We start from the raw sequence: 27,740 nt of genomic DNA, 5'->3' as shown, positions 1-27,740 counted from the left end.
TTAGTCCTGAGCTAACAGGAGTGAAATGACTGAATTGCTGAAAAGTGTAGAACTTAGTGCTGACACTTAAGCAGCTGACTCAGTGTGCCAAGATGACAGGGCCTGCTCTAGGCACCAGCAAAACAAGCAAGTATTTGGGGCGGCACATTGCCAGGGCAGCGGGGAGCACCGCAGAGGCTGCCCGGATCTGGGAGCCCCGTGCCCAGCTGCTCGGAGCCTGCGCCTGGCTCCAGGGTGCTGGGAGCTCTGTGTGGGCAGCCCCAAGGCAGGGTGATTCCTGGAGGGTGGCTTGGGATGGCCGCAGCTAGTGAGGCTGAGCCTGCTAGCCTCTTCTTTGCCTGCATGAGTGTGCCCCCCCCAGCCGGCCACCCCCTCTTCCGTGTGCTCTCCTAGCAACTCCCCTTCACCCGGTCCCCCCCCCCCCGCCTGTGTTCTGTGCACTGTAACTCCCCTGTCTGTGAACCCCCCTTGCCGGCTGTCCCCACCGGCCTGTGTGCCCCTGCCCCCTGTCCTGCGACCCCCCCCCGCTATCTCTCCCCTCTCTTCTCCTCCCCCGGCTCAGCCTCTTGAAGAACATGACTAGATTTGATCTGTTAAATTCACTATGGATATTTCCTTTGTTTAACACACGAATTTTAGATGCAAAATGTGTTTGGATACTTTTTTGTTTTGTGTCCTTCACATTTAAGGTAGTTTTATTTCATACAAAAATTAAATGCTGGTTTTGTTTATTTTAAATAGAATTTCCATCCAGACAGAAGTAGATGCAAATCATATGTTTTTTAAAAAAGTAGCAGCCACTTAGCAAACAATAAATGGGGTAAAACCTGTCTCTTAAGTGTTCCTATTACACACCATTTTGTAATAGAATAAAAATGTAAAAATTAAGAATCTGATTAAATGTAAGTTACACAATTATTTGGACATTTATTTAGTTGGTAGCTGTACTGAGTGTCTTCTCCTGGTAAGTAAATAGAAGCACCAAATTTGGCATAAAGGTTATATTTAGTTGTAAATAAACATGTTTTAAAGGTTGCTAATCAATAAGACTCAACCATCCTTTAGGAAAATATTTTAAAAGTATAATTTAAATGATTAATTGCTCATTTAAACCTAGGTTTTTTGCTTGCCAGTTTAAATCATGATTAAAATTAGAGATTTAAATCAAAGCTATTTAAATCAGTCCACCCTGCTTCACAGGCTGTTTGGTCTGTCCCTGAAGGAGAAAGCACAGGGCTGCGCTCATGAAATAGGTCCTACGCTAGTTTGTTGTCTGGTGCTTGTCTTGTTCTGGACAGTTGAGCTGCGGAGTTGAAACAAAAGCTTTCTTAATCCTTTGAACTGTCTCATTGTATAGTGAGGCTGATTCTTGTCCATGGACACCAAGAGTTGGACAGTTTCTGTGTTGGGGTTGGAGTCTGAGTGATTATAAGGTTTCTAATAATAAAATCTCTTTGCAAAGTGAGGAGTGGGACCGGAACTCCAGTACTAGGTGATGTGAACAGGTGCATGCTTTGGAAGTCTTTAACTGACTTCCTGTGGATGAACCTGCCCTCCCATTGTCCTCACGTGGGGAGTTCCTGGCACTCTCCTAGGAGATGAAAATGCCCCAGGGTTTGGGCTCCCCCTGAAGCATGCACCCCACCCCCCAGGAAGCTGCACTTGCGCACGCACCCCCAGTAAGCCGTGCAAGCTGCATTTGCGCACGCGCACCCTCCCCAGACAAAAAAAGGGGGGGCAGCCAAAAATATTTTTGCTTGGGGTGGCAAACAACCTAGAGCTGGCCCTGCAAGGTGATGGACCAGAGGTAGGTGCCTCCCTCTACTCAGGATTCTTTGCTGTGAATACTCTTCTGGAGTTAGGGAACTCAGCCACGTCAGCCACTCAGGCAGCCTGTGCTGAAGGAATGAAAACCCTATATATATATCCTGTAGGCCTCATGGAAGGAGTAGATCTTCAAAAGAATTTGAATGAGGAACTGGTGGAGCATGATTGAGTAGGCACTCCAGATATAGGAGAAGCAGGCATGAAAGCACCTTTCTTTTCTTAACTGAAACTTTTTTTACTGTTACATTAAATGTTTTCATACTTTGTAATGTAGAATTTGTGTGGTAGATCACATATACTTACCCCAATATGTAAAGCTGTGTAAAGGAGAATAAAGTTGTCCCAACTTCTTTGCTATTCTTGAAAATATAGAGTCAGAGCCTCTATATTTTGGCCCCACCAGTGGGGCTATACTGATTTACCCCAGCCACAGATCTGTCTTATAATCAAAATGTAGACAGTTATAACTTTGTTTAGAAGCCAAATGATAATTTTAAAACTTTTGAATCAGTGTTTAGAATCAACTTGCTTGCTCACTTTGGCTGACAGCATATAATATGTAACCAGAGAAATAAAGTGATCCATATGAAGCTATTTGTTTTAATAGTGTAATGCCTTTTAGCACAATTAAACAAAATTGTTTAATTTTAATTATACAAATTCAAACTATTACCAACTGTCCCTCCTCCCCCCCAAAAAAACCCACAACCAAACCAAACCTATTTCACTACATGGAGTCTAAAGCTGAAATGACACTAGTAAAGCATTAAGCATTTGGAGCCCAATCCTGTGAGGTACTGAGCATCCCTTGGAAAACTGTGTGTGTGTCCTCAACTTCTAATTAGATCAATGGGACTTGAGGGTCTCTGCATTTTCCAGGAGTACCAGAAAGGACTGGGTTTTTAGCGATGCTGTACAAAACAGTGGATTTACAGAACAAGCAATATTAAACAAGACTAAGATATCAATCATAAATGTAAGCATTAAAGCAAAAAGGTGAGTTCAGTTTTAAACCTAAATGTTTATCATAAACAATTACTAGTTATATTTCTATATTTTAAATAAATTAGGTGATTTTTTCCCTACAATATCACTCTAGCATATATACTATACTATACTATACTATACTATACTATACTATACTATACTATACTATACTATACTATACTATACTGGGTGAATTCATATATCCTGAGTTTAGAAAAAAATAACAACAAAGCAGAAATTCCCTGCACTGTTGGCCTGACTCTTTGACAAACATTTAGGCATCCAGTATTTCTCTACCTGTTTGGCTTAAAAAAACCTAACAATGATTTAAGGTTGAATAATCATTTTGTCTTAAGAAAGATTTAAGAAAGTTAACACAGTGCCTCATAAAAGCCAAACAGACAACTTGCTCACAACTATGCAATAAATATGTTGAAAAAAATCTAAATATACATTTTAAAAGTATATTTGGGCTATTTTAAATATCCTGCATTTACACAGGCGTTATGTTAACATATCATGTGTGTATGAATTAGATGGATATTATGTTCCCGAAGGGTTAATATTGTTTTGCTTCATTTCTTACATGTGGTAATTTAGCTCTGAACAAAAGCAGCTCCCCGCTGGTTACCTTGGCTAAAGGAAACACAATGAACTGGTAAAAACCAGTTTTATCTTACTGCTGTTGCCTAGGGCTACAGACAAAATGAAGTAAAAAAATTCACAAGCAGAGTATTAGGTGCTTATGAAAGATCCAGCAAAGCTGTTGCCTGGTGATTCAGTAAAGAATCAGTATAGGCCAATGCTGTATATTGATACTGAGTAGCATCCCCAATGACTGTTGTTTTACATCGCCTGTAATTCCGTCATACAACCCCAGGACTTTCCAGTGGTAAGAATCACTTTCAATGGGACCTGTCAAGAATTAAACAAACAAATAAATAGAAATGTATAGCAAGAATATTATTTTTGCTTCTCCTTTTGGAGGTCTTGATTGAGGATACGAGTGTCACTTATTTGAAGTATCTTTAATATCTATCATTATTGAATTATCATTGAAGTCAATTCCTAATTTAAAAGCTATAACATTTAGGACCACACTTTGGGTGTGTCTAGACTACAGGGTTTTGTCGACAAAAGTGGACTTTTGTCGACAAAACTATACCTGCATCTACACTGCTGCTGAGTTCTGTTGACATAATGTTGACAGAACTCAGACGTTTTTTCGACGGCTGAAAACCTTATTCTACGAGGAATAATGCCTTTTGTTGACAGAGTTCTGTCGACAGAAGGAGTTATTGTATCTACACTGTCCTTTGTGTCTACACTGTCATGTCGACAAAGCGGTTTGCTTTGTCGACAGAACTGGATGTAGTCTAGATGCTCTTTGTCGACAGAAGCTTTGTCAACAGTATCTGTTGACAAAAGCCTGTAGTCTAGACATACCCTTTGTCTTTGAATGTGCCCACACATCTCGCTATATTCAAAAGGAAGCCCCTGTGAATGTGCATTCAAAACCAAAAGGTGATACCCCTAAATTGTTTTTTTTTTAATGAAAAACATCATTGTTGGGAATATCATAAAGATACCATTATATATCATTTACTTTTCTGGGTTTCTGTTTTATTTACTTCAATTAATTTATAATCACTTGTACTCTGTAGGTTTGCTGACATTCTATCCTCATTAACAGAAACTGCAAATTTTGGAAAAGAAGACACTTTTAGGATAAAAGCATTTTGTCCTTCTAAAATAAACAAAAAATCTCACATCACTAAAATTGTGTGTGCTCTACTTCATGATACTTCCTTTTCAATATTAAAGGGATAATAGATTAATAGAGCATGCATATGCTATATATGCGCTGTGGCATTTTACAAAAATTTATCTTCATCATTCACATCCCAGAAGCATTATTCTCATTATACAAGATAAAATAAGTCAATAACAATATATAGACTTTTCGGTCTAGTGAGAACAGGATGTACCCTGCTAGATCAAACAATTAGTCCATCAAATCTGATATGAGGCATTGATCCAAACCTGATGCTTCAGGGGAAGGTGAAACACCTTTATGCTGCACTTAGCCTATTGTGAGAAGGGAGAAGATCATCCTGAATCCCTCAGCTGATGTCCTGAAGGAGGGGATGTTGATTACTCTTACTTTAACCAGATAAAGGTTACGTCTAGATTGCACTCTTAAATCAGAAAAAGATATGCAAGTTGCTCTATGCAAATTGTGTATCTTTTTTCCATTTAATTTCGAAAGAGGCTTTTTTGAAATTTGGCATGTCTACACAGCATCAAATTTTGGAAAAAAGTGCCCTTTTGAGCCATCCCTTATTCTTCATAGAACAAGGTTTATAGGGATGATGAAAGAAAGCGTCCGTTCTTTTGACATTTTTTCCAAAAAAGTTACGTTCCTTGGACATGGCATTGCTTTTTTGAGATAGTTCCTGTATCCCAAAAAAGCAATGCAGTCGACACATAGCCATATTTACATACAGGTATATTAATGGCCATAAAAATGCTCCTAATTAAAATAAATTTCACTCAGCAATTTCAGCGAAGCCCTCGGTATGACCATTCTTATGTTCTTATGAACCATTTTAAGGCTTAGTGTGGGGTGGGTACTTCATTCTTGTAAAAAAAAAGGATCTTCTTTTATTAAAAGTCGCAGTTCTCCATCAGTATAAAAGTCAGATGCAGCATAAGCAGTCATTTAACTTTCTGTATATCATGTTTAGCATTTATTTGAACCATGGCTTGGAAGCACACATTCTGATGCAGTGAAATGCCCAGCAATTGAGTCTGTATCTTAGCTCATAAAATAAAACCTGAGCTTTTGCCATGAAGAAACTGTTATATGTACCAAGCCATGTTGATTTACTGAGTAATTTTTGTGGTTTGGATCTAGCTGAAACTGACTGAGGAAAGATATTCCGGAATAGATTTTCAATAATACTGGATGTCTAAGATACCATTTAGAAAGTCTTTGTAGGATATAAATGAGTTCTCATTTCATTTTTCCACTCTAAACAGGAATGCCACAGCAATGAATGACACAGATGTTAGAGCTATCACAGTATAATGTTGACATAAATGTCAGTATCTGGACATGGCTTTGCAAATTTAGAGGGGTGTTTTCAGTGAGTTGTGATTTGAAGTTTTTACTGTGATTTTAAGTCTATATTACTTGCAGATATGAAATAGAAACCATGGTGTGACTTCCAAAATAACTGTCTATCATTCTTTGAAATAATTAATGGTAACCTGCGAAAGCCAGTATGATAGTGTCTTCTGAAGTAACTGTAATGCAGACCAGAATTATTCTTACCTTTAATGGCATTTCTAAGGCTTTGATTTGCTGCAGGGATTCCATTGTTCTTTTTACAAGTGCTATAGTAAAGACAGAAAATGTTGACTATATTCATCTTTGATTTATAATTTAAAACAGTTATATAGAAAGAAAATACCATAGTGTGCAATACTTAATTTGTGTCATGCTGAATGACATCTATATTCCTAGACTGTATATACATTTAGCTATTCAAAATTTACTCAGATTGGTTCTTGTATATCTAAGAACATAATGGAAATGCTTTTCTATTGTGTAAGACTCCATTTACTAAATTTCATAGAATTATAGAATCCTACAACTGGAAGGGTCCTCAAGAGGTCCTCAAGTTCAGTCCCTTTCCCTCACAGCAGGACCAAACACTGTCTAGAATCATCCCTGATAGATATCTATCTAACTTGCTCTTAAATATCTCCAGTGATAGAGATTCCACAACCTCCCTATACAATTGATTTCATCGTTTAACCACTCTGATAGTTAGGAAGTTTTTCCTAATGTCCAACCTCAACCTCCCTTGCTGCAAGCTAAGCCCATTGTCTCTTGTCCTATCTTCAGAGGCCAAGGAGAACAATTTTTCTCCCTCCTCCTTGTAACACCCTTTTAGATACTACTCATATTCAATTTCCATTATAAAAATGGCAATTTTAGCCAATTTTTGTGATGTTGTGAAGGCCAAGACTATAACAGGGTTCCAAAAAGAACTAGATAAGTTCATGGAGGATACATCCATCAATGGCTATTAGCCAGGATGGGGCAGAGATGGTGTCCCTGGCCTCTGTTTGCCAAAAGCTGGGAATGGGCAAGACAATTACCTATTTGGTTCATTTCGTCTGGGGTATCTGGCATTGGATGGACCTTTAGTCTGGCCCAGTAGGGTCATTCTTATGTTCATGTTCTTATTTATAGTATTTGCAATTAAAATAATTCTTTAAATTTGAAACTCAAAAAATATCAAAGTACAGCACTTCTAAGAGACATGTGTATGTAGAGAATGTCTGATTGCTATATTTCTCACTTGTATGGGTTGGCATTTCTTTCCTAATAAAGCATGAATAAATTTTAAATATGAGAAACTGTATCTAAACAAAATAAAAACAATAATACATGTCACTCAGGACTTGAGCTTTTTTATTCTATAAACCAGAGAGACCAACGTCAGAGAAATAATCCTCTATGTGAGGTACTTGGGCTATTGCTGTTACCACTGCTGCAACACTGTCTTCAGTCTACATCTAGTGAAATCCTTATCCATGTATAAAGTCAATAGATGCTGGTCATCAGCAAGGGGGACTGAGTCTGGGGCCTTAGGGGCTAATATTATCATATGAGCTAAAAGCCAACTGGCTCTCTGTTAATGGTATGTCTACACAGCCAAGTTTTTTCAGAAAAACAGCTGTTTTTCTGAAAAAACTTCACTTATGTCCATACTGCAATTGCATTCTTTCGAAAAAAATTGAAAGAACAGAGGGTTTTTTCCAACACTGGTAAACCTCTTTCTACAAGGAAGAAGCCTTTTTCTGAAAAAGCTCTTTCAGAAAAAGGCATGTGTGGATGGGGAAAAGAGAGTTCTTTCGAAAGAAGAGGAAAGAAGAAAAAGCACAGGTGCCCTGGTGGCCACTCCATCCATAGTATTCACAGCTTAAATGCGAGATAGCATCCATTCAGTGTGGACACTAGTTTTCGAAAAAGCAGATCACTTTTTTGATGCATTTGCTGTGTAGATGCTCTCGTTCAAAGATGTTTTTCGGAAGATCTCTTCCGGAAAAGCTTCTTCTGAAAGAAGTCTGCAGTCTAGACATAGCCTAAGGCTCTAGAGCAGACTTCACTCTCCCTTGTAAGTGGTCTCTGCTTAATTTTCTGTCTCTGTAAGGCTTGGTCTAACTACAGAATTAGGCTGACATAAGGCAGTTTAATGTTGACCTATCTATGTCAATGTCTACACTACAAACTTGCTCCTGTTGATATAAATGCCCTACTACACCAACATAATAAATCCACCTCCACAAGAGGTATAGGGTTTAAGTCAGTGCAGTTAGTTAGGGGAATGCGGTATCCATGTAGACTTTGAGTTACTTTCATTGGCAGTGGGCTAAAATTTTGGTTAATTTCACAGCTCCCTGCTAGAGCCGTGTAATTGACAAAGGCTGGTAAATTCCCTGCTGGGAAGCTACACCTGGCTCACAGCTCAGTCTGTCACTTTAGGGCAGGTGAGGGGCTCCACCTAGAGTCCAGCTGTGCCCAGAGGTTCCAGATACCTCACTCCCAGTAGGCTGCTGCTTGGGCTTCCTCTCCTCGCCCTGCTGATCTGCTGCCTGGGTTCTCCCCTGGGAGTCCTGCTTTCCCCCAGTTCCTGGCTACCAGCTCCAAGTCCAGCTGCTGAGCACTGAGACCCTGGACTCTTAGCTCTCCACAGAGCTTCCAGAACTGTCATAGTGCGACTGCTCTGAGCAGAGACAATAGCAGCACGTAATTGACAAGAATGTCAGTGTCACTGGTGCTGTGAAATTGAGCTTGCTTGGAGCTTGCAGCTGGAGATATCACCTAGAGTGGATGTGGGGGCTTTAGCCCATTTAGCTGTCCATATAGCTGTCAGTGCCCCATAAGCCTCTACCAGTGCTTCAAAATGGCCCACTTCAATTGGTGCAAAATGCTGTACTCCACTGGCAGAAGAAGTATACTGTGGACACCAACCGCCAACAGAATTACTGCAATGGCTATAGGCTGACAACTTAAGTCAATCTAATTTCATAGTGTAGAAGACAAGCCTTTTCTCTATTGTCTCCCCTAGTTTGAACTCTGAAGACTCTCATATGTCCAGGATGCCGCTGCTTGATTATTTACAAAATTAGAAGTCCAAAGTGCCCACACGCATGAATAATTTTCACTGGCTCCTCATTCACTTCTACAGCCTGTTTAAAATAACCCTCTATGGACTTGCACAGTCTAATTCACAGCTTTTCTTGTTTCACCTCTGCTTCTCTTTCCATTTTCTCCTCTGTCTCTCTACAGAGTCCAGCCGTGGAGACTCTTCACTTCAGCGATTTAAAGTTGCCTTGCTATATCTTATAAAATCAGACTCTTAAAAAATGTTCTGAAAAAACATTCCCTTGCCTACCATATTTCAATTTTTTTTAAATCACAACTGGTGTGGAAAAAGTGAATAAAGGAAAAGTTATTTATTTATTTCCACAATATAAGAACTAGTGGTCACCAAATGAAATTAATAGGCAGCAGGTTTAAAACAAACAGAAGGAAAGTTTGTTTCTTCAAACTTCAAAAGAAGTTTTTCTTCACTCAGCACACACAGTCAGCCTGTGGAACTCCTTGCAAGAAGATGTGGTGAAGGTTAGAACTTTAATAGGGTTCAAAAAAGAGCTAGATAAATTCATGGAGGTTAGGTCCATCAATGGCTATTAGCCAGGATGGGTAGGAATGGTGTCCCCTGCCTGTTTGTCTGGAAATGGGTGACAGGGGAAGTATTACGTGAGGATTACTTGTTGTGTTCCCTTCCTCTGGGGCATCTGGTATTGGCCACTGTCAGCAGACAGGATACTGGGCTAAATGGATCGTTGGTCTGACCCAGTATGGCCATTTTTATTGTCTTCTGTTATTCATTATGTAAATCTGTAAAGCATTTTGGTGTACACTATACAAAATTTGTGCTGGATTTTATGGTGTTCTTGTCTCTGGGTGCTGAGGTATTGCTGGGACTTCTGAATGAACCAAGTTCTACAAGAGAAGTCCATTATTGTGCCTTGATTAATTTGTCCACTTGACTCTAATCACTACATTTATGTTCCTAGCCTTTCAAGCTGCCCTACAACTTTTGAACTGTTTCACTGGTTCCTCTACCTCAGTTGCTTCAAATTCAAACCTCATCTTCTCACCTTCAAGTTCCTATATAACTCTGTGTCATCACACTTTTTTGAGCTCCATTTAGCACTACCAGTGATGCCAGAGTTAATGCTCTCCATCTATTTTTCTCTCAGACATCTCTGCACCTTTTTTCATACCATCCCTTCCTTTTCTGGCTCTCCTCTTTAAAATCCTCTGAAAACTCACCTCCCCATGCCCATAATAAATGGGGACAATACCCACCCCTAGCTTTATCTTCCTTATCTTTTATACATTACAAGGCAACATAACTGAACCATAATGTTGAAATGTCTACACTAAATAACCATGCAATCATATTGCTGTATTACTTTATAATTCCTTGTCTCCTCTTCTCCCTACTGCTCATTACTTCCCTCACTGTGATGTATTTAATACATTGTAAGACTTTGAAGGCAAGGACTGTCTTTCTCTCATTGATATGAAGCACCTAATACATCTTTGGGCATTACATAAAATAACAATAAAAAGTTACTGTGCAGGCAGACATGTCCTGTCATTTCAATAATGTCTTTAGAATGCTACTCCAACCTCTGCAACTTGATCTATCTTTTCATACAATACAGTTTATAGTCAGGAATTACAGCATCCCATAGATAATTCTTATTCCAGCATGCTTCGCAAATGACAGTAATATCATGTTTACAATGTTCTGTCCTCTGTCACTACCTAAAAAGAACTGTTGGAGGTGAGATGAGGTGGAGGAAATCAGAGGATTGAAATATTAACATCTAGTGGCATTTTCTGGGTAATGACCAGAATAAATATACTTACAGAAGACATTGTAAATAGGTACAAAGAAAAGGAATGAATGTCTTGTTTGTACCAATTACACTGAAGAATTTGTTCAAAAAAACCCCAAAACTTTCATTCATGAGAAAGTTTGACCAATAAAATTCTTAGAGCAGGGAAACTGCAACTCTTGTGAAGGCTAGTTCCTCCTTTTCTCCTTCAAAGTATAGTAGATCTCTTTTGGATATGTGCACTTCCTTATGTAGCTGGCTCATTTCCCAAGAAGTGCATCAAATTATAGCTACGTAAATGATTTCACAGAACTTTGCTATAACTCTACTATTTTAATTCATATTAAAAAAAATCCAATATGCTGTACTTGAGGTCTGTAGTAATTAAAGACAAAGTATAGAGCCATCAAACCAACTGTGCTTTAAAAGGAGTTGGCTGTGTTCAGTATGACTTTTTCTGGTATGCGTTGGTTTGATGGTTTTACACTGAAAATAAATATTTTTGTTGAAAATTATTTATCTTTTGAAACATACGAAGTATTACCCAAATCTACAAGTATTGTACTTCAAATATAATAAAAAAAATGCAAGGACAAGGAATTCCTTAATTCATACCTTCGATCAAAAATGCACAAAGACTGTAATTCTAAAAATTGCCATACAAGTATGTTAACTTGTGCTATTGCACACCACAGACATGGTTGCAAAACAGAGAAGTTTATACCAAAAATGGTAAATGCCCTTCAGATTAATTGCACTGCTCAGTAATGGATGTAATGAGGTATGAATAAGAGCTGTGGGGGCAAGCAACTTAATTAATTTTAAGAGAGCTGAACAAATTTATGAATGCAATTGTATGTGACAGGGTTGCTTGTGATGGTAGAAGGCAGAGCTCAGGAGCCCTGAGGTTCTCTATAAGGTCTTACTTCAGGTTTTCTGTCCTCCACTGTCAGGAGTCAGGAAGGTATTTTTTTCCCCTGATAATTTATTCAATTTTAAAAAAATCTCTTTCCTTTGAAGCGTATGAAAGAATCATGGCTGGAGATGGCACATTGGGCATGATGGGCCAGAACTCTGAGGTGGCACTTAGGGTGTAGCTACATAGCAAACTTATTTTGGAATAACGGCTGTTATTCTGAAATAACTATGTGAGCGTCTACATAGCAATTCCGTTATTTTGAAATAATTTCAAAATAACGGATGGCTTATTCCAACTTCTGTAACCCTCGTTCTACAAAGAATAACGCCTATTCCAAAATAGCTATTTTGAAATAAACCATGTGTAGACGCTCCACGTCAGCTATTTCGAAATAGCCCTCACCAGGGACATTGTAAGTTATTCCTCCTGGGGCTCTAAATCAAGATAGCACATTTACATTAGGGAAGCCTGCCTCAGACAAATGATGAGACTTCCCTGCAGTGTAGACGTGCTATTTTGAAATAAGCTATTTCGGAATAACTATTCCGGAATAGCTTATTCTAAAATAACTGTGCAGTGTAGACGGAGCCTTAGGTATATGGCTGTCTGTTTCTGGCTCACATGCTCAGGTTCTAAGTGACTGCCCTATATGGGGTTGGGAAATAATTCTCCCTAGGGTCAGATTGGCAGGGAATTGTGGGAGTTGGGGATTGCCTTCCTCTATACAATGTCAGATCACCTGCCAGAAATATTTACATACATATATCACTTAAGGAATGCCCAGCTATTGCAGGGGCCTTGTGGACTATGCACCTCATTCCTTCTTATTCTTTGCCTATGGCACACAATAGTCTAATATGTTATAGCCACAGGATACTAGTCTAATTTCAGGAGTTAGATTTAGTGTGAATGTGCTGGGAAGAGTCGGTGGCCCATGATACACAACCGGTCAGACCAGATGATCTGGTGTTCCCTTCTGGCCTTAAACTCTGTGATTCTATGATACCAAGAGGAAATACTCCTTATTATTAAAGAAAAAGCTCACCTCTCAGACAATGCTCCCTCTAATCTTTTCCATCCGTGTGAGGATTTTTCCAGCCATGTGTGGAATAAATTTTTATGTGCACTAAGGCATGTGCAAATGAGCACTATCACTACAAACAAGCCACTCTGCTGTGGGTGCTCTCCTAATCAACTGGAGATAATTTATGCTATCATGTGCCGAAAGTGTCCGTCTGCTATGTACATTGGACAAACATCTCAGACACTTCGCCAAAGGATTAATGCCCACAAAACAGATATCAGACAAGATCACAAAGAAAAAACAGTTTCTTGCCATTTTAACCAGAAAGGACACTCTCTCAATGACTTAACCACCTGCATTCTGCTACAAAGACCTTTTACATCTGCACTTGAAAGGGAATCCTCTGAACTGTCATTCATGTTAAAATTCGACACTCTCCGGGAAGGAATGAACAAACACTCAAACTATCTTACCCATTACCAAGATAGCTTCCCCAATTATCACCTCTAATACCATTAGCTCACAGACATCCCACTCTCCCCACCTCTAATATCATCAATTCACAGACATTACCTTCCTTCCTCCCCCTCCCCCCCGCATCTCCCTCCTGTTCTGAAATGTGATTTGTCCTTTTCATGTGTGTTCACTTTTTTTTTTAATTGTATCCTTTGGTATATATGGTTGTGACTATTTTCTTCCACTATTTGATCTGAGGAAGTGGGTCTGGCCCACGAAAGCTCATCATCTAATAAACCATCTTGTTAGTCTTTAAAGTGCTACATTGTCCTGCATTTTAATACATTAACCTAATTCACTTCGCTACATTGCTTCCATAAAGTGGGCTTAAATATTTCTTATATTCTTTGTTTTGATTAGGGGGACATTAACAGTTCTCTTTACAAATTAATACTCATAGGGGAAATCATGATGAAGTAGGACTCATATGGCAAATAACATGGCTTAACTTAAAACAACAAAGGATAACTTCATTTTATTTGTAAGTCTTAAGTTATTGTGGAAAATATTTCTTTTGCCAATTAGTAGAAAGGATTCATGATGTTATATGGATTATCTTACTTAGTCAAGGGTCTTGCTCAGCTTCAAACTAGACTGAAGATTGTGAATAAACATTTACTAGTGTCTTACAGAAATAATTTCACCACTCCTCATTGGAGAAGAAATCCTGAACCAGATGCAACAATGCTTGAAAATATACCAGGAAACAATTCTAGGCAGGAACTCAATTTATCCTTACCTGAGATCCACCAAAAAGTTATCAGTGTAAAAAAGCAGAAAACGCCAGAAACTAATTGAAGGATTTCAGTATTTCTTTTGTATTGGATCAATCTTACTATTAAACCTTATATTTGCTGGAAATTTCAACAACTGTTGTTCGTTTCTTCTATTGAAATCACTGATTTCAGACTTATTTTTTGTCCTTTCTTTTCATGTCTTTTGAACCATGACAGAAATGGTTACTATCTCATTGTTTTCAGGCTCCACACTGTTTTTTTTCTCTTATCAGGGTTTGTTCACTCAAATCAGTGGTGTTTTGATTAATTCCAGATAAGCTGAAGTATATCAGGGTATGTCTACATTACAGCATTATTTCAAAATATCTAATTTCAAAATAGTTATTTTGAAATAACACGTTTACACACAAAATATACTTAGATATAGCTTTTTGCTATTTTGAAATAGCACGTCCACACTGACTGGACACTGAATCGCATTTAAGGCCAGCTGGAACCAGATCCGGCAGGGCATCAGATCAGGAGTCACTTTGTGGTGGCTGCTGCCTGAGGCTATCTGAGGCCTGTGCTTAAAGGTACCCCCCTGAACAGTCAGTTCTCAGTTTTCCCTGTTTGCTTGCCTACCTCGATGAATGACAGCAAAGCATTTTGTCTCTGCGTGCTCTGGTTGCCCTCATTCGGGACACCACAGCACTCTGCAACATGGAGCCAGAGCTGCCCTTGGGCACTCTGGTGCTTCTCTTGGACACGTAGCTGTGAGCATGGCTGCGCTTTCTGCAGGGTGTCATCCGGGAGGTCCATCAGTATCCAGGAGGCCCTGCGAGAAAGCTTCCACCCTGAGGAGCACTAAGAGCTCCCTGGTCTTCCCCATTGGGGGCTTGTGCCTCATTTCTCCCTCATGTCCTTCCACTTACCACTCCCTAACCCCCCTTCCCGATGTAAAATAAAATACACGTATTTTCAAGAACACACACTGTCTTTATTTAACAAAACTGGGGGGGGGGGAATGAAACTCTGGTGAGACTGGGGAAAGGAGGTGGGAGAGGGGAAGAGAGAGGGTGGGAGAGGGGAGGGGGAAACCTGAGAGAGAGTGCTGGGAGGGGGAAGCAAGGAGAAGAAGGGGGAGGCAAAGATCAGGGCTCAGGGTTGGGGGTCTCACTGGACCAACTTGATTTTCATGAAAACCTGCTTCTGGGTTCGCATGTGGCCTTTCGTGGCCAGGCTGGCAGCTATCCTGCCATAGACAGCCACGTTCCTCCATCTAGTGCAGAGATCATGGAGGTTGGGGGAAACCCCCCCCAAACCTGAATAAGGTCCATGATCTCCACCCTGGATCAGGAAGGCACCCACCTTCTCCAAGCCCTGGCAGACTCCTGGGAGCTTGCAGACTGCTCCTGGGGAGCGCTGGAGGGCTGGCTGCCAGTGGCTTGCTGGCTCATGTTTTGGGACCCCTGGGTCAAGAGCAGTGACTGCTGGCTCTGGGCTGGCAGGCTTGGATCTGGCACAGGCACTGTGGCCAGAGTCTACCCCTTTAAAGGCTCCGGGGAGGGGAGGAGGGAGAGGAGTGTTCTCGGTTGAGGCCAGAGCGGCCACCAGGGCACCCTGGGAAGGCTGGAGGCCCCTATTTCAAAATAGGTGTCTACACAGCACTTATTTCGATATAGCAATTTCAAAATTGGTGTTATTCCTCGTGGAATGAGGTTTATCAATTTCAAAATAAGCCCTCCGCTATTTTGAATTAATTTCAAAATAACGGAATGGCTGTGTAGACGCTAGGATATTTATGCTGTGTAGACATACCCTAAGAGATTGTATATCACATAGATGGCACTGGAAAAACCTCAGAAAAGACTGCACTGTACACGTTTTGTAAATCATGAAGAGAAATATGGTTCCAGATGCTTGCCAATGTTTTATACTCACAAATTGGAAAGACTCTGAATAGAAAAAGTTGTAGATTGTACTGACCTGAAAACTCCTGAATTTGAGAATCTTCTACTTCAAACAATAATTCATCATGAATCTGGGCAAATAACCTGAATAAACAAACAAAAAATAACGTTAGTCACAGAGCCTTTAGATTTCTTTAATATTATGCTCCTGCCTTAGTACAAAAGAATTCAATTCGTACTGTCATAGAATTGTTGCCATGTGCTGGACGCCAACATTAAACTAAATGCAATCATTCCTAAAAAATAAATGCATTATTTACTAAATGAAGAAGGTAATTTTTGTTTTGTTTCTTTAATTATTTTTCTGAAATATAGTGGCAGGTCCACAATATAAACTTTTGCCAGCATAATTATGTTGATCAATGGAGTGACAAGGGCCATGTCTACACAACAAACTTTGCTCAACGTAAGTTGCATTAGTTGCATTGAATCAGTCACTATTAGTATATCGTTTGTGTGCGTGCACACGATTCCTTGCATTGGTGCTTCTGTATTCACCAGGAACCTTCGTGTCAATGACGTGCAGTGTACCATGAGTAGATATCCCATCATGCAGCTCACAATAGTCTGGTGCACTGCCTTCTGGGACCATAGTGGCAATGCAGGATTGAGCAGAAACGAGTCATGTGGGGGTAACTAAGAGCAAGAGCTCAAGTTTCCATCTGCAACTTTCTCAGTTCCATAATTTTCATGTGCTCTTTAAAAAATCCTACAAATCTCTGAGGGATGATGATTTTGAGGAGAGCATACTGCTCTGGGACATGGTGAAATCCAGTTCATGGTTGTTGGTGGCATTCATGGAGCAATGCAGACAGAGGAGTATCACTTCTGGACCCTGAATATGTGCATTGACTGGAGGGACCACATTATAATGCGGGTTTGGGATGATGAGTCATGGCCTGTAGTCGCTTTTCCCCATAGGCCCAAGAGATGCAATACCACATATCTGATTTAGACAAGAGCACATGAGCCTGTAGCAACATGGCCAGTGGCACAAAAATGGAGAGTTGCTAGTAGTGCTTGCTAAACGGGGCAGTCAGAGAAAAGAGGGAGGGTCTATCAGCAGGAGAAAGGGAACAACTTTCAGCCTTTGTGACCCTAGGGCAGTGGAATTCACAATTGTTATCAGAGTTAAGAGTTGGGCATACTGGACATCTGCTGGAAAACTGTTTAAGACTGATATATGTCATGCGGTGTCTACACTCACACTGCATCAACGCTCAATGCCCATTTGAGGAGGCGATGTTATATGTAACCATAATGGGTGTTTACAACAGCAAGGAGACAAATTTGAGTGTTGACAGAATGAGGTCAATGCAAGGTTACTTAGACCTAACATTGTAGCATACACCAGGCCAAGATGTGATTTGTAATCTATATAGCTGTGCCAGCCAAATTTCCGAGTCTTGAAACATTTATAAATGTCAAAATTGTGTGTTAATACTTATCATGTTGCTTTCAGGAGATCCAGAGTGGATCAAATAAGCTATGTCAACATAAGAAGAATGTTGTGGGTAAAAGACACATCCATAATAAGGTGCTTTGCCACTATAAGCTACTTGTAAAGCTCCACTGGCAAAGTGCTCCCAACGTAAATCAGCTCATATATACTGGAATTCTTTTCAGGAAAGAAACCTTTGACATACAAGTGCAAGGCAAGAATCCACATGCTAACACATTAGTAGAATAAAGGGACTCACCAATTTAGACTCCTGTTAGAAAAGCAGATGCAAAACCTGCAGACAAATCTTCACTGCTACAATAATCAACATCCCCTACAATACATCTTTCCGGACACATTTGTCCTACACATGCCCATCACAGCACATGGGCATTCATCCAGTGCACTAAGTGCCCCAACAACAACTATGTGGATTAAACCAGGTGCTCCTGAATGAATTCACACTCAAAAATGATAAAAGATAAAAACTGCTACTTCTGAGAGAATTTGACACTAAACAAAACAAAACAAAAAAACTCAAACCAAAACAAAGAAAAAAAACAATTCTAAACATTTTAAAATTCTGAAAATTTTATTTGTCAATAAATAAATGTGGAAGCTTTAGCATGGCCATGGGGAGCATTGGCTGCAAAGAGGTGAGAGATAGCCCTTCAGCTCCTCTTTCCCACTGGGACACAGACTCAGTGGTAAGGCTGCCTCCAACCCTGACACTACACAAGTGCAGGTGTTGCAAAACGGAGGGAGATTTCTGGCGGTGAGTCTGATCCAGCTCCATCCCTGTTCCAACCTGGCTACTCTGTGCAGGGGAACTAGGCTCCTACTCCCAGCTCAGTCAGGACGAGCAGCTCAGCCTAATACAGGGTAAGAGTCACTGGTGGGGTGGGGCTGGAAAGGGCTGGTTGTGGGGGTATTGGAGATTAGCAGAGGGTCTGAGTAAAGGAGGCTCTGGATACAGTGGGTAATGCTTGGCTGGTTAGGGTCTGGGTGTGAGGAGAGTGGTGGAGTATTTCTGGGGGTGGGAGGGTGAAGCTTGGCAGGAGGATCAGGATATGGGGGAATCCAGATGGACAGGAACTGGATAGATAGGGGGTGGATCAGACTAATATGGATATAGATAGAGAGTTTGATTTTATAGTTAACTGTGAGACTGAGTACCTTTCTGAAAAGCTTGGCATAGCTTGAAAACTTGTCTCTCCCATCAACATAAGTTAGTTTAGTAAAAGATATTAGCTGCCTTGTCTCTCTAATATCCTGGGACTGACTCTGCTACTACAACACTGCATACAAGACTTGCTCTTCCACAGATTCAGCCATTGCTATGCTCCAAAGGCTTATTGTTTCTTCAGCCTTTTCAGGCTCCTAGGCTGTGTCCACACTCAGGGGTTCTTTCGAAAAAAGTAGCCTTTTTTCGAAAGAACTTCCCCTGCATCCAGACTCAAGCCGCGTTCTTTCGAAATTATTTCGAAAGAACGCGGCTTTTCTTTCGACGGCGGTAAACCTCGTTTCACGAGGAAGAACGCCTTCCTTCGAAAGTTCCTCTTTCGAAGGAAGGCGTTCTTCAATGTAAAGAGGCCGTCTTCGAAAGAGAGCATCCAGACTCGCTGGGTGCTCTCTTTCGAAAAAGCGGATTTCCTCTATCGAAAGATCCGCCTGCTGTCTAGACGCGATCTTTCGAAAGATGCTCTTTCGAAAGATGCTTTCGAAAGAGCATCTTTCGAAAGAAGCCTGCAGTCTAGACACACCCCTAGTGAGAGGTTCTTTCTCTTTCTTAATAGCTCATTTTCCAAGCTCACTTTGCCTTAAAGCAGAAGTCTTTGTAGTAGCTGCAGGTATGATTAACTTCCTGTGACTCTTCGCTCCTACATGAACCCCTTCTTTATCTTCATAGCATATTACATCTATATACACCCTATCAAGGAGCAGCTGAGAAAATCAATAGGTATGAAGTCTGCAGAAAACTATCCAACACAGAAGACTAAACAACTTACACAGGATATGTTGTAGACATCACAATAACAATTGTGTACTACCATCTGGGAAGCACCTATAACTACTGTATTTACTAAAAGGTAATAGATCCATCTCCACTCCTACCTTTTTCTCCCACCTCCATCACTCCAATTTTGAGTTTATCTCTTTCATACTCTCTAAATCTTAGTTTGCGAGCTCTCTAGGCCAGGTACTGCTTTTGTATTATTTGTTTGTACAGTGCTGAGTACAGTGGGTCCCTGATCCTTGTACAAGGATACAATCACAATAGCAATAATTAATAAATATATACATTCTACTGAATAATTTGCAGTGCAGAATGCATGGAATTTGTCATATATTTTCCTTGAACCAAGTTCCCACTCACACGCCAGATGTAGAAAGTAATGTTACATATGATCATATTTTAATTTAGTTTAATTTATTCTATTATCTACTTTATTATACCTCTCTTTAAAAAGGACCATAAAATACTACCGGCTACTTCTGAATTGCTGTGCAATTTACATATTACACTTAAATGCAATGCTTATTTGATTAATATTTAACAGTTTGTCAGGTGTGACTTTTTTTTAGAAATGGATGAAACATCAGAATAGTTATTAGTTTTAACTTCTTACAGCTCTGGAGAAAATAGCCATTGATAATTTCACACTGCTTTAAATAATAATGTGACATTGACTAACAGTGTGGGGTGATCTAATAATAGATCTTAAATTATTAGTCACTTACACACCATGATCAGAGGCAGAACGAAACAGATTAACATATTTCTAACAAAACTGGGACACAGAATACTGAAAGAAATGAACGAGGGCAGTATTGTCTGTGGCAGCAGAACAGTGTCAGATGAAATGTTATGGATTCTAATAAGTAGATAAATCATTGTATGAGCTTCCTCCCCACCATTCAAACGAAATATTAAAAGGTCACAAATCACAAAGAATTGTAAACGTTCTATTTGTAAATCTTCTAGTCATATTGTAAAGCAGTACAATAAATGAAAACTACTAACTTTATTGATTACATAAATACAGAAATTATGTGGTATTTTGACTATTAATATTATTATAGTGCCTAGAGCCCCAATCAAGACTGGAACCGTATTCTCAGCATATTGAACCTATACTTTATAAGAAACAGTGCTTCACAGAAAAACTTACAATCTAAAGGGAAAGAGTATTTTCCCATTTTACCAATGGAGATATGAGGTTCAGAGAGACAAGATTATGATATTTAAAGCACTCGGTTTTCGTCAGCAGCAAAACTGACTTCAATGGGATGAGATTCAATGGAAACAGAGTTAGCTCAGTGATAACTGCTTTAGAAAAGTTGAGCCCAAATGATTTGTCCAAAGTCACTCAGAAGACCCGAGGAAACACCAGGAATTCAATCCAAGCGCTATTGCTTTCCTGTGGGCACATGGCTCCAGCTTGACCTGGGTTCCGGAAGTCCTCTAGATCCATCCTAGAGTTCCTTGGAGCAACTTTCTTAATCCTCTCTATGCTGACAATCTGTGGTGCAGTCTGTTGTCCTGCAGGGATAGGCAGTGACAGGGCTCCCAGCTCAGGATGGCTGGGGATGGATTATCCCTATCCCTGCTGCTCCCTCCCCCTGCCTGCCAGGCACCTGCTTGGTCCCCTTTCTCTCTTTGGTTCCTCCTGCTTGCCCTGGGGCTGTGTACAGGCACGCCCAGACAGTATGCTCTGTGAGGGAACTGCGTGGGAACCAGTCTCCAAACCTGCCCGTGGCTCTGGCTGCTACTGGCTGCTGCATAGAGCTTGCTCAGAGCAAGGAGCAAAATTGACAGGCAGGAGGCTGGCACCAGGCTGCCAAGATATTGAGAGTCATCCCTCCCCCAGCCCTGCTCCACTTTCCTGTGTGGCACCCTCTTGGTCCCCTTCTACTCTCTGTCCTTTGCTCCTGGGCTCTCTCTGGGGTAGCATGTGCAGAAGCACTTGGACAGCCAGCATTGTGAGGACAGTGAGTGGGAGTAAGCCCCAAAACTTCCCGGCAGCCTCTTGGGGATCCCTACACAGTGCTGGAGCATACTGCATCCCACACCCAGCAATGACAGGCTGGGATGTTCTTCTTTTCCCCTCTGAAACCTACATTTTACATCAAACTCAAAACAAACACAGATAAATAAATAAATAGCCCAATGAGCTTTAATAAGGCAAGAATTGAGAAATATAAATCTTCAGCAGTGACTCAAATTTGAAGGCAATGAACTCTTGAACTCATTACCTACTACCCATAGAGACTATATAGCAAACAAGGATTCAGCTAGAAAGCCTGCATATGACTGAACAAAAGAGTGGTCTACATCAGACTTCAACAATTAGATGCAGATGGAAAAGACATAATCACAAGAAGACAGCAATGCATTGTCAAGTATGGGTTCCACGAGGTGTACCGATAGTTCGGAATAGGAATCCTAGTCCGAACTACCTAGTTCGAGCCCCGTGTAGCCACGCTGCACGGGGTTCGAACCAGTGGGGTTTTAAAAATGGCGGCTCCCCGCTTATGCAAATGAAGCCCGGGAAATTCAAATCCCGGGCTTCATTTGCAAGTGCGGTATGCCTACATTACCCTCCTAGTTCGAACTAAATGAGAGATGAATCCATTGAGGACAACATGTGCAAAGATCTTCTCCACTATAGACAGTGCTGAGATTCCATGATGGTTGTCACAGCTAGACAGTCTTCTCTTTCTTTTGAATAGAAGGACTATGAAGGCATTCTTATACTCCTGGGGCATGGTGACCTCTTCCCATGTTGTCTTGAATAGGCTGGTGAGATTTCTGACCAGGTGGGAACCATCATATTTGTATACATTATGTGGAATCCTACCAGGGACTGGAAACTCACCCAGGGACAGTTGCTTGATGGCCTTAGTTATCTCATTTAAAGTAGGATCCACAGACAGCTTCTCCTATACAAGATGTTGTGGGAATGGGTTAATGGCTTCATTGGACATGGTTGATTGACATTTCAGGAGATTATCAAAGTGCCCAGCTCAATGAGAAAGAATATTGCTCTTGTCTGACCTAGGAGGTATCCATGTTGTCTTATAGCTGTTGGCCTGTTGGACAACTATATTGATAATAAGAAGACTGAACCTGGCACATCTGGAGAGAGTTTGAACTTTCAATGCCACAATGTCATAGCAACCTGCTTCCCATGTTACAGTTGGCTCCCATGTGAGCTTGAAAGCCTCTAAGAAAAATGAGTTTGTTCTGGTGTGGCACCCCTCAGATTATCATGCTAAGATCTTCATGAAAGGCTTCCTTGATCTCAATCAGTATGAGTCACTGTTGGGGCCTAGGCATGGATAATGGAAGTGTACTGGTCTGTGGACAAGTTCATGTGGAGCACATTAAGTCAGACTCTCTTGGGGAGTGAGACAAGCTCCCAAGCATCGTGAGACTATATGGTAAACCCTACACATGACTGTGTTGGCTCATATTCGGCTTTGCCAATCCCATTGTAGGTGTAGCCCACTCTGAACTTCACAAGATGGAATTAATAAAATCATAGAAATGTAGGACTGGGAGGGACCCTAGAGGTCATCAAGTCCAGACCTCTGCATTGTGACAGGAGCAAGTAAACCTAGACCATTTCTGACAAATATTTGTCTTTTAAAAAAAAAAAAAAAAAAAAAGCTTTCAATGATGAGGAATCCATGATCTCCCTTGGACACCTGTTCCAGACCTTAACTATCCTTATAGGTTTCCTAATATCTAATCTCTATCTACCTTGCTGCAGATTAAACCCATTAGTTTTTGTCCTATCATCAGAAGATGTGGAAAAAAATTGATCTCCATCCTCTTTATAACAGCCCTTAACATATTGGAAGGCTTATTAGGCTGCCTCTTGATCTTCTTTTTCAACTATTCCTCATAGATCTGGTTTTCTAAGCCTTTGGTCATTTTTTGTTCTTCTTTGAACTCTTTCCAATTTGTCCACATCCTTCCTAAACTGTGGTGTCTAGAACTGGACATAGTTCTCCAGTACCAGTGCTGAGCAGAGTGGGACAATTACCTCATGTGCCTTCCGTACAACACTCCTGTTAATACACCCCAGTCATACTTGCTTTTTTTGCAGCTGCATCACATTGATAACTATTATTTAGTTTGTGTTCCATTACAGCTCTCAAACCTCTTTCAGCAGCATTACCACCTAGACAATTATACCCTGTTTTGTAGTTATGTAGATTTTTCCTTTCTAAGTGAAGTACTTTGTACTTGTCTTAACTGAATTTCAACTTGTTGAAATTAATACAATTCTCCAATTTGTCAAGGTTATTTTGCATTTTAAACCTGTTTCCTGCAAAGTGATTGAAATCTCTTACCTCAGTGTCATCTGCAGATTTTAAGATCATATACTCTATTCCATTATCAAAATCATTAATGAAAATATTAAATAGTATCAGATGTAGGACTGATACTCTGCAGAACCTCATCCAATTCGACAGCACATTGATAAATACTCTTTGAGTGTGGTCTGTCAACCATTTGTTCACCCACCTGAAAATAAATTCATCTAGACCATATTTCCCTACCTCACTTATGAGAATGTCATAAGGAACTGTGTCAAAAGCCTTACTAAAATTAAGCTATTTCACATCTACTGTTTCTCTTCCACTAGGTGACTAGTCCTATCATCAATGAAATTGGTGCCCAAGAGCTATGTTATACCTCTCACTATTTTGGCAATAACTGCTGTTTTTCATTCTGGTCTTTGGTCATAGTCAAAAAGAGTTCTGACATTCCATTTTTCTAAATGTTAGTCTGTGAATCTTTTATTTTGACTACTTAGCTGGATGACCAACTAGGAACAATAAGTAGTCATACAGGAACAGAAAGGGCTAAGTAATTTGAAACAAATATCAACTGATTTTTTCTTTCTGTTCCTTTATTGCAAATATTTTTTTTCGACATCTGTAATTCAAAATGATCTGACAAATCATTTAAATTATTAATAATTGGTCTATAGAACATTTATTTGCGCAGCACTGCGTATTTAAAATGCAGACTGTGATGGTTAGATATGACTGGACACACTGAATATATGGTACTGTTTCTGTTCTCTGAATGAATTAGTACAACTCCTAGGAATATATTTCCAGTGCAAATACTACATTTACAAGTACAGAATTCATTTTCAGCAAATATTTTCTGACATTTTTTTCAAATGTGTTGTTTCTGAAAAGCCACATGCCAGTAAATTAATTCCTTAAATGTTCACAGAAAATAAACACTACAGCCTTGCCTTCACTAGGAAGAAAAGGTGTCTAACTCCATCTACTGAGATAAAAACTACCTTGTCTTCATAAGGCTTTTTTCCCAAGTTAGTTAACTTAAGAACATGGATTTTTTTCTAAGACCAAAATGGTCATGAATTCAGCCAAAACTAACAATATTATCATTTATAAAATTCTTTTTAAAAACTGCATCTATATTATTTTCAAACACAATTTAATGTTCACTTTTGCAAGCCAAGAAATCAATCTCAATATGTAAACTTTTCTATGCAGAAGAGGATGCATATTCTGCCATGTTCCTCTGTCACTGAACATCATCCTTTTTTTCAATATGATAATCCTCCTTCATTCAATTCCCCTTTTAACATCTTCCACGGAGCTTTTTGACAATAATTCACCAATGAGTTGGGGAAAAACAAAACATTACTGCTTTGAAATGGGACCTTTTAGTCCTTTGTCGCCAGGGGCCTGGTTATCCTATCATTTGCATGAATGCAACTTGTACTGAAGTCAAGGGCAACTAAACATGAACGAATGAGGGAATAATCAGGGAACAGCCTTTGGTGTTGTAAAAGACTACTTTATAGTTAGTATTTGTCAAACTGAGGCCCTGATTCAGGAAACCATCTCTATTCAGGCCTACATTTAAACATATGCTTTACTTTAAGAGTAACTCTTCTTGACTTCAATAAAGTGCTCTCCTGAAATATGATTGTGAACTTACATAGTTAGTATCTGTCAAACTTAGGCCCTGGTTCAGGAAACCATCTCTATTCAGGCCTACATTTAAACATATGCTTTACTTTAAGAGTAACTCTTCTTGACTTCAATAAAGTGCTCTCCTGAAATATGATTGTGAATTTACATGGCTATTAGATCTTCTATCTAGCATTCAGATTCGGGAAAATTCAGACACAGCAATAATCCCAGGAACTAAGCTAAGAGTTTTTTAAATATGTCACAGATTTCTTGTATTATTTTACATCTGAGTATAATAACTGGAATGCCCTTAGGCAAGTAGTAAAATGCTAAGAGAGAAATTTTGAAACTGTAACTACTACTTAACTAAGACTCTGTGGACCCTCTCCAATGCTTCCGTGAACTTTTCTGGTATTTTAAGACTTTGTAAGAGGCAAAAATAATTTTAAATATAGGTTAGGTTTTATTCAGTATTTTATATGCTGAATGCATTTATTAGCCTGGTTACATTCAGTATATATTGCTGCAGTGAACAACATTTATAGTTTTTATTTGCACATCACCTTTTAATGCTAATGCTAGATTAAAGCAACAAGATGAATACTGGTCACTGTGAAGTTATTTTAATTGCACTTTATGCTCTGTATTTTCTGTATAATGAGGGAGGTCAAAATATCCATCAGGTCAGACAGTCTTTCCAGTATCAAATAACACGTATTACATTACATTTTCCAAAGCCCACAATTTAAATCAGAAAGTAAGTTTTTTTTTTCTGAAAAGTCCTCTTAGTCTCCACATGAATTTATCAAGTTTATATATTTAATATAATTATAATATAGTAATTAAGTGTTTGATTATAACTAATTGTGTGAAAGGCAAAACAATAGCATATTGAGAAACCTCCAATTGTGCATGGTAAGATAATGTTTCTTATACAGAAATTACTAATTCTGGAGATATTTTAAAGCACTAGAGTGAAATTTGAACAAAGCTGAAAAACTTATCTTTATAACCTTAAACACCTACTGCTTTGGTACACATTATTGGTAATACTGTGTGAAAAATGTTATTTCTGTTAATAATACACCAAAATATAAGATTACCATCTGCATTTACTCATAGATTTAGGTGCAGACTACACATAGCAAATATCTGAAAATTCCTGAGGACTGACCACACAATAAGTTCTTTGACTCCTTAGCTGGCATGCTGTTCTGGAGCCAAAATGTTGATTTTCCATATTGGAGAGTCCACGGGGGCTCTGACACAACACAGGCAGAAGTGTCCCACAATACTAGAATGTGTAGAAAAGGCACTGAAGCACAAACACTTCCCTGACCTATTTCCCTCCTTCTGTATCTTGTTTTTTTGTTCAAAGTTTTTATTTTATTTTGCAGAATGTAAGCAGATACAAAGAAAAATAATCACTCTCAAACTCCAGTGCAGTACTGTGGAAATTTATGTAGGCACTGTGGAAATGTATGTAGGGAAAGCTTATATAACAGTGAAAGTTTAAAATCTCTCAGATTTTTTTGCAATACTAGAACAGAAGCTGAATAATAATATTTTCTGTTTCTTTTTGTCTTTTGCCATAAGAACTTAAGGAAATAAAAATGGCCATACTGGGTCAGACCAAAGGTCTAACTAGCCAAGTATCCTGTCTTCTGATAGTAGCCAATGCCAGATACCCTAGGGGGGGTGTACAGAACAGGTAATCATCAGGTGATTCCTTTTCTGTCATCCATTTCCAGCCTCTGACAAAGGCTAGAGACACCATTCCTACCCATCCTGGCTAATAGCCGTTGATGGACCTTCATGAATTTATCTAGTTATTTATTGAACTCTGTTAAAGTCCTGGTCTTCACTACATCCTTGGTCAAGGAGTTCCACAGTTTGTGTGCTGTGTGAAGAAAAACTTCCTTTTGTTTGTTTTAACACTGCTATCTATTAATTTCATTTGGTGACCCCTAGTTCTTATGTGATGGGAAAAGTAAAATTATTTTCCTTATTCACTTTTTTCACACCAGTCATGATTGTATAAACATCTATCATATCTTCCCTTAGCCTTCTTTTTTCTAAGCTGAAAAGTCCCAGTTTTTTTAATCTCTCTTCGTATGGGACCCATTCCAAATCCCTAATAATTTTTGTTGCCCTTTTCTGAACCTTTTCCAATGCCAAGATATCTTTTTGGGGATGAGGCGACCACATCTGTATTCAAGATGTGGGCATACAGTGTTTTTATATAGATGAAATAAGATGTTCCCTGTCTTTTTCTCTATCCCTTTTTTAATGGATTTGCTTTTTTTGACTGTTGCTGTACATTCAGGGAATGTTTTGAGGGAACTATCTACAATGACTCCAAGATCTT

The 27,740-nt window shown here is 39.5% G+C and overlaps 1 protein-coding gene across 1 annotated transcript in view; it reads right to left on the bottom strand.

Moving 5' to 3' along the window:
- Positions 1-2,446: 2,446 nt before the first annotated feature.
- Positions 2,447-27,740, bottom strand: part of LOC102446796 (DNA polymerase nu) — a 144,208-nt gene continuing 118,914 nt past the window's right edge. The window contains exons 15-17 of the mRNA XM_075930884.1: positions 15,974-16,041; positions 6,152-6,213; positions 2,447-3,729 (exon numbers count right to left, since the gene is read on the bottom strand). Coding sequence (XP_075786999.1) covers positions 3,661-3,729; positions 6,152-6,213; positions 15,974-16,041 — 199 coding nt within the window. The 3' untranslated portion in view covers positions 2,447-3,660. The remainder of the gene's footprint in view (positions 3,730-6,151; positions 6,214-15,973; positions 16,042-27,740) is intronic.

Source organism: Pelodiscus sinensis, chromosome 5, assembly GCF_049634645.1.
Source record: "Pelodiscus sinensis isolate JC-2024 chromosome 5, ASM4963464v1, whole genome shotgun sequence".
Lineage (NCBI taxonomy): Eukaryota > Metazoa > Chordata > Testudines > Trionychidae > Pelodiscus > Pelodiscus sinensis.
Note: the sequence above shows the minus strand (reverse complement) of the source record. Positions and strands in the feature narration are given on the sequence as shown.